Below are 7670 nucleotides of genomic sequence, written 5' to 3' on the forward strand. Positions count from 1 at the left end.
GTTGATGTAGGCGATGAGAAATATATTGTTGAGTCACTCCGAGTTGTACTGCAAGCTCTGTTTGGCTTTGAGCAGAATTTTCAGCCAAGAGTTGTTCGAGTTCTTCATCGCCGAATTTTTGCGGTTAACCCGGTCGTTCTTGATCTGAAAGATCGAAATCTCCGTCTCTAAACCTCTGGTACCACTTTTTATACGTTTTATGTGTTACAGCGTTTTTTCCAAGAGCACTACAAATCATTGGAGTAGCCTCGGCAGCATTTTTCTTTAATTGAAATGCAAAAAGAATGCAGTGCCTCAAATGTTGCTTATCAACAGACATCGTGATTACTACTATTTTTTAAGGTTATGTAAGAACCAACATCTACTACCAACATCCAAAATATTGAAATATTAAGTATTTCAACGCAATTATAAACTGTGAAATATAGGGGCACCTTATTAATTTGTACACCTAATATTTACAAACATTTCCTATAATTTTCGTGCTTTATAATAAATGTCCTAGTAGGAATCAAATGTCCGAGCGCCATCGCCCGGACTTTCCAGGGGCGACTCTCGTATAGCATACGTGTGGCTAATAGTGGAATGTCCTCGCTAGCACGCCTAATAAACGAGACGAAATGTCCGGGCGCACGCGCCGACCGAACGTCGCCCTGCCGGTTAGAATTTCTACTAGGGAGAATATATGTCTCCTGGATGATTTGTTCATAGATTTTCCTTTTAATTTCCACCTAAAAAGGTTAATAGCAATGTTGAACGTCTTCAAACAATACTCCGCGATAGTGTGAAGTATCTCATGGCCGCAGTGAAAATCTAGAATTTTTAAGAACTCAAAGAATTAGATGAAAGTATTTGTTACTCAATCCATGGTCGGTGATGACATTGATGTACGTCGCGCGTTTGTAAAACACCGCTCACGGACGTCCTGATAACAAAATAACAAATATATTTCTATACTAGGCCTTAAGAACTTTTCTGCCTCATATAAGTGCAAAACTTGCCGTCGACTCTTTCTGCAACCTCATCGTGGCACAAAAGTTTCTAACGACGTAGTATCGAAATGTATCTTGATTAGAAGAATCACTACGAACCGTGATTACCGTGGGTAACTTGAGGCATGTTCAAATGAATCAAACCGTATGCTGAGTACACATATTCCCGTTGAGTAAATGTCATGATCAATAGAATTGAAAATTGTATCGGTACACTAAATGCCGTCCAGGGACAATCGTATGTTGCTTGACGAACGGCAACAATCTAAGAGAATGACATAAATAATGAATTTCACCGATGTGAACATTGGCAAAATTTCAACCCTAGATTGGTCACTCACCATATGATGAAATGCCGCAATGCATCGTTTTTCTATAATTTGATAAAAAAAACTGCGCCAAGAAAAAATTTCGTTTCGCTCCTACCGGAATGTTGAAATTTTAGAAAAATTTAAAAAAATTAAAAAAGAAAGCCAAGTCAGTCCGAATGAAGGGGTATAGTGCACAATCAGATTTCTGTAAGAAAAATGGTTCTCAATAGAAAATGGATGAAAAAAAAGTTCTCTATTAAATAAAAAATTAGTAGGAGCAAGACCATCGTCCTTTAGTCCAGGCGTCAAAGCACTAAATTTGATCAATGAACGTAATAATTCCCTATAAAGGTTTTAATACGTAAATTGCTTGGTTTTGGCATAAGTAATAACATGCTAAAAAATAATTGTCGATTTCAATCGGCAAGTTATTGTTTAAACAATGAAAAGTGGCGATTTTTTGGTTTTTCACGGTTTTCACGGCAACTATGGGGGCTACGATAAAAATAGTTATATACATGTTTGGAGAATGACTAATTTAGGGTGGATGTGGGAGGAAAATGTGGAGGGAGATGTTGGGAAAATCACTGTTAGCCGGATTTAAAAAAATCACAGTTTATTAGTGGGATCGAACCACTGTATTCAGTAAAAAATACACTCTTTGGTAATATATAACTGTTGATAATCTGTTAATTATCGATAATTTTTGTGAAATTAATTAAGTTGATTCACTGAATTTTTACTGGACTGAATTGATTATTGTACTGAACAAAGATATTAAATTTTGAATTCTATTTGACTAAATGGGCTATGTTATAATTGTAACGATACCGAAACACAACTGAACTGACTGACTCTTCCGGATGCTGCGCTGACCTATGTTCGTTGACCCGAAGGGTCACGTAGATTTTTGGAGATGGCCGAGTTGGTCGACTGTTAAGTAATATGGAGATTTGGCTGCATTTCAAACAATACAAATATAATCCCCATAAAATTATCTGAAAAAAATGTTCTTTGAATTCTTTTGTCCGATCAATCGTGTTTAAGATAAACCCGCGAAACTGGTCAAACTGTGCTACATCGCACTTATTTTCACTAACCATACGCCGCCCCACGCCTATTTTCAATGTGATAATTTCTTTATTATTGAAAACAGCACTTACGAGAATGATTTTTTTACTACAAAAAGTAATAAATGATGCAATTGTTAATTTTTAAAAATGTTGATAATGAAATTCGCCAAAATAACGGATATGAACTGACTTGCGAGAATCTAAGAGGAGGTGGACAAAATAATGATAACACAGTGGCATCACAAAATAATTATAAGTTGGTTCATTACAAATAGGTTTTGTGAATTTTGAAAATTGTCAATAAACTCTTCGTTTTTTCTGAACTGAAGAGCGCAAATCACCGACATGCTCCACTGATTCAGATTCGCTGGCTGATTCCTCACTGACTTGGACGCCCAAGAATTTCTCAATATCGATGTCAATTAATTCATCTACGTCTTCATCAATATCAATGTCGACATTTATATTGAAATAATTCGTCCCCTGGCACCCAGTACACAAAATTGAGTAATACAGGCCTATTCTCCTGCAGCCATAGTTACCAGTGCATCCTTTGAGACATTTACATGAAATCGTCTTCAGTAGTTCCTGAGGAGCTACGGTGTTTGTAGTGGGGATGGGTAATAGTCCGTTGGTTGTTTGTTTCCACCCCAATCAGTGGGATTGAGATGATTTCCTGACCAGGCTTAAATCTGGTGATAAACTCGTAAGCTGTGTTGCCTGCCTGCTTCGCGAGTTGGAGGCAAAGACAAGATATTACACCTGAGTTTATACCTGCACCCCCCCCCCTCACTCCACTTTCTGTCCTTTATCCCGTTTTTAATGCAGCTGGCAAAGCAGCAGGAGTAATAACGTTGGAAGAAATGAATACGATCGATACCGCAGGCAGTAGCTACGTTAAAGCATGTGACGCGTCCCAGATAGAGATATCTCTTGTAGTTGCATGGTTGAACCCAGCAGCTAGGCAGCATTACAATGTTATGCATTTTTGACACTTTGCTGGGCTGTCGCTACCGATCCTCAGTCCGGCATACGAAAACCTCTCCAATCTAACTATACATGTCGGGGGGTCGCTACAGTGCAGTGAAATGTCTACGCCAAGCTCTTTCGTAGATGCAGCCTTAAGGCTGTGGCTTCGCAGCGACAACCGAGCATTGCTATCCGTATGGATAGCATTGCTATCCATTTCGTTCCGGTACAAATTTTCTTTTTTTTTCGTTATATATTTTAAATATCAAATATTTTATGGAGAGCAACCGAGAGAATAGAATTTTTCTATAGCACTCATTGCGATGACATAGATATAAAAATGCCTTGGCTAAAATTGCTGATTTTTTATTATTTTTTTATTTTGAGGAGAAAAATGAAATAAAAAAACGTAAAAAAAGTAGTGTGAAGGAATTCTGAGAGAAAATATCTCAATAGAACAACTAACAAAATTTTCAATGATGCAATCGAATTTTAATAATCACTCGCAAATGATAGAATTTTAATAATTAGCTTGAATACTATTGGATTTTTCGATTTTCTTAAAATTTTTCTATTCAATCTTGAATTATATCTGTAATGAGTCATTTTTTATGAATATGCCAAAAAAATTCTTGAAGAAATTGAATTATCCGCAAAAATATTGGTTGTTGAAAGTATTCTGTGCAAAAAAACAGAATGCAACTTATTAACTAGGTACATACAAAGTTCGGTTTGTTACAAGTAAAATTTTTGTTTAATCATGAATTACATTAGTAATGGGAAATCCCTAATGGAAATGGTGAGAGCCCTCCCAAAATGAATTGGATAATTAAAAATAAACTTGTATATAAATAACTAGTCAATCATATACTATCAGTCATTCCGATTTTTATCCAGGTATTCGTTATTCATTCCTGAATCAAGTTAGTAGTAAGTGACTTGTGAGAAAAATGTCAACTAAATTGTTTACTAAAAAATACATTTGAAGATGAAAAGGTGTCATCATTTCGTCAAGAAAAGATCCTTGTATGTAATAATCAATTCATAAACCCATATTAGTCGAAACAGTTTCATCGTTGCTCGAAGTTCGGCGTAAAATTATTATGTCATTCATATCTCAAGATAATTAATCAAACGAAAAAAATGTTTTATATAAATTGACTTTCATCAATTTGTAGCCAAATTATCACTGTAAACAATTTGAGTTTGAGAGATATATGTTCATAGAATTATGAAACTAAGATCAGAAGAGAAGTAATCCGAATGGAAAAATTGTAGGTGAAAGGTCCTGAAGAATTCCGCAGCATTATAAAACACAAACTGGAATACTGTGTCTCTATGATTCGAAAAATGATTGATACCAATGATAAATCAAGAAGAGATGATTCTTGTAAAATTCAATATTCAAACTTATTACGAAGAATTTTCTAATACTAGCGGTCCGAACGAACGTTAGGCCCTTACGGTTGGGGCTTGACAGTATGTTTCCCCATTGGACCAGCGTCATTTAGAGAGCGTTTGTTTTCATCATTTATGGAACCGTGTTTGAGATCTGAGAGATTTTTTATCATGTGGTGGGTATATCAGGAATATATGGGATATCGATTACAGTAAGTACTTTGAGTTTTTAAATAATAGTACCTAAATATCCGTTGAAAATAGTTTAGAAAGCTTCAATAACCTCTCAATGGCGTCCTCCACTCTGAGCTTACTCTCTCTGTCTCTTCTATTCCATTACCAAAATATTTTCTATGTTTAGCGGTGTACAAATTATTTCATCAATGATATGTAGAAAACAGTTTCTCAGAAGCTTCTCGATATAGAATGGTCACCTCATCAACAATCAATCTTCCACTTGATTATGTGAAAAATAAAATCCGCATTGTGCTCATAGATCCGGATGAAATCAACTCCAGCGATGCTCCATGAATCTCTCAACACATTAATTCATGACAAGAAGATCTATCTCTGAGAATGATTAGGAGCCTGCCGATCCTTCCCAAACTGTATCGATAGAGCTCGACATAATACGATGTAGAACGAGCAAATCTCTTTGCGGTGGATGTCAAGATAATAAAATGTTTTCATTACAACAGATGTTGAATAATATGAACAATGATGTAAAAAAATTTCATGGAACAACTTAACGCTATCTCTAAAATCTCCAAAATTTCTATTGGAACTCTATAAAAGTTCTTCTAGAGTTCTGTCAAAATTCTATTTGTTTTGTTTGCCAGTTCTGCAAAAAGTAATAAATTTGTTTTGTATAAATTCCGTTTCTTTTCCACTATACACTTTGAAAAAAAAAAATTTGTAGAGAGAAATTATCCACGCTGGACAATTCTTGAACAGAAAATCAAAACAGAATAATTTGTATAGGGAAACCAACATCTGTCGACTTTCATCTTTCAAAAAATAAACGTATAGAAAAATCAATAGAAAACTTAGGGAATTCATTAGAAAATTCTATATCCGATTATATTGGATGCTCAAAAGTGAAAAGTTAATAAATTTTGAATTTCTGTTTGAGATTTTCTCGTTAGATTTTTTCCGTCAAAATTATTGAGCACAGATTTTCTGAGTTTTTTCCACTCAGATCCTATAACGCAAAATAAAACAAAAAACAACCAAAAAACGTAGAAAATTTTTGCCCAATGATTTTGATAGGAAAAATCTTATCACAAACTTTCAAACAGAGATGCAATATCTATTGACTTCCCTCTTCCAAATATCTAACAGTTTCATCGCAAAAAACAAATAGAATTTTTCAATAGCATTTTAATAGAGGTCCTAGAGAACCTCCATAGAATCCCTATAGAAGTCCAATCAAATTTTCTAACGAACTCACTAGGTTTTCTATTGAATTTTTTTCATACGTGTAAGACTTCAAAGTTGCATAATTTTCAATAGTATGGGTCCAGAACACGAAATGAATTATTTCATATGATTCTAATGTCCTTTGATAGATTTAATATAGAGATGTCTGAATTTATATGTTCTGTATTATGAGGAATTTGAGGAGATTATCCTCGAATGTTAATTATGAGACTGAACAATCTCCTATCTCGTTCACAATTGTAATTATTTTTTCTTCGTTTACGGAAGATCGTATGAAAAATGATCACTCTCTGTGTAAATATTGATCTTTGGGGTTTCACATTTCTATCGTAATTTTACCAATAATGGCACAGGAAATTTGTTATTTCAGAAGGCCCCATGACTGGGCTCGCTGCAGTTTGAGAAGGATGTGAACAAAATTAACTTTAATAAAACTGATTATTCAATATATACTTTGCACCCTCAATTCGAAAAGATCCATACCAATATGAAAAGTTAGGCGGCAATGCAGTACCCTACTACAGCAACCTAGCATCTACACTGAGAAAAAAATCTCCCAAAAATTAGTGTGCTGTCCCCCAACGCCGGGACATAATATGGAGTCGTCGAAAAATTCATAAGTGGCACCCTAATTTTTGGTGGGACTCCGGCCACTTTTTCGGGGGATTCCCGTAAAAATTAGTGTGCCACATGCGAATTCTCCGATGACTCCCTGTTATGTCCCAGCGTTGGTGAACAGTACACTAATTGTTGGAAGGATTCTCACAAAATTACGATGTATTTTTTTCTCCGTGTAGACGCACGAAACCAAAGAGGATTGACTAAAGTAGAGGCTCAGATCTCGGGGTTGAAGTTGAATCTGACGGCTGGGCAAACTGCCTGTGCGGGTAACTCGGCAGTATGGTCGGTACGGTCGTACTGGAGAGATTATAGTCCTCAGAGTTACCCCCACTCTACCCAATTCCCACTCACATCCTCGTCTCCCACCTCTGAAAACCAAGACTATAATCTCTCCAGTACGACTATAGCAGTCCCGCTGTCACAGGGATAGTTTCGGAGGGGAATCTATGTCCTCCTCGTTCTCAACATGTTCTTAATGTTTTTCAGGGGATTCATTTGCTGGCTAATTAATATTAAGGAATGAAACACAGAGGGTGTGACGGAGAATAAAATTCTGCATCAGTCGATCCCCGTTGCATCCCTTAATCTCTGTAACAAAAAAATACAAACTACGACAAAGTCATGGGCCAGTGAGAAAAATAATTTTCTTCTCGGCGCACAGTGACTTTTCACCATTCGCTCGCGAATTAAAAATTCACTTCTCCACTCCTAATTGAGATTAAGGGATGAAAAAAGAGTAGTTCGATGGAGAATTAAATTCCCCACCAAGTGACCCTCTTTCATCCCTTAATCTCTGTGAAAAATGGAAGAAACTGTCATGGAAATAACAGCGCAGTAAGAAAAATAATTGTTTTGCGGCGCACAGT

The 7670-nt window shown here is 35.9% G+C and overlaps 1 protein-coding gene across 1 annotated transcript in view; it reads right to left on the reverse strand.

The window, feature by feature from the left end:
* Positions 1-762: 762 nt before the first annotated feature.
* The window catches only part of LOC114841557, a 17296-nt gene continuing 10388 nt past the window's right edge, over positions 763-7670 (reverse strand). Inside the window, 2 exon segments of the mRNA XM_029126579.1 lie at positions 763-815; positions 1104-1257. Coding sequence (XP_028982412.1) covers positions 763-815; positions 1104-1257 — 207 coding nt within the window.

The sequence above is a fragment of the Diachasma alloeum genome, unplaced genomic scaffold (genome assembly GCF_001412515.2).
Source record: "Diachasma alloeum isolate Michigan unplaced genomic scaffold, Dall2.0 Dall_scaffold_00854, whole genome shotgun sequence".
Classification (NCBI taxonomy): Eukaryota; Metazoa; Arthropoda; class Insecta; order Hymenoptera; family Braconidae; genus Diachasma; species Diachasma alloeum.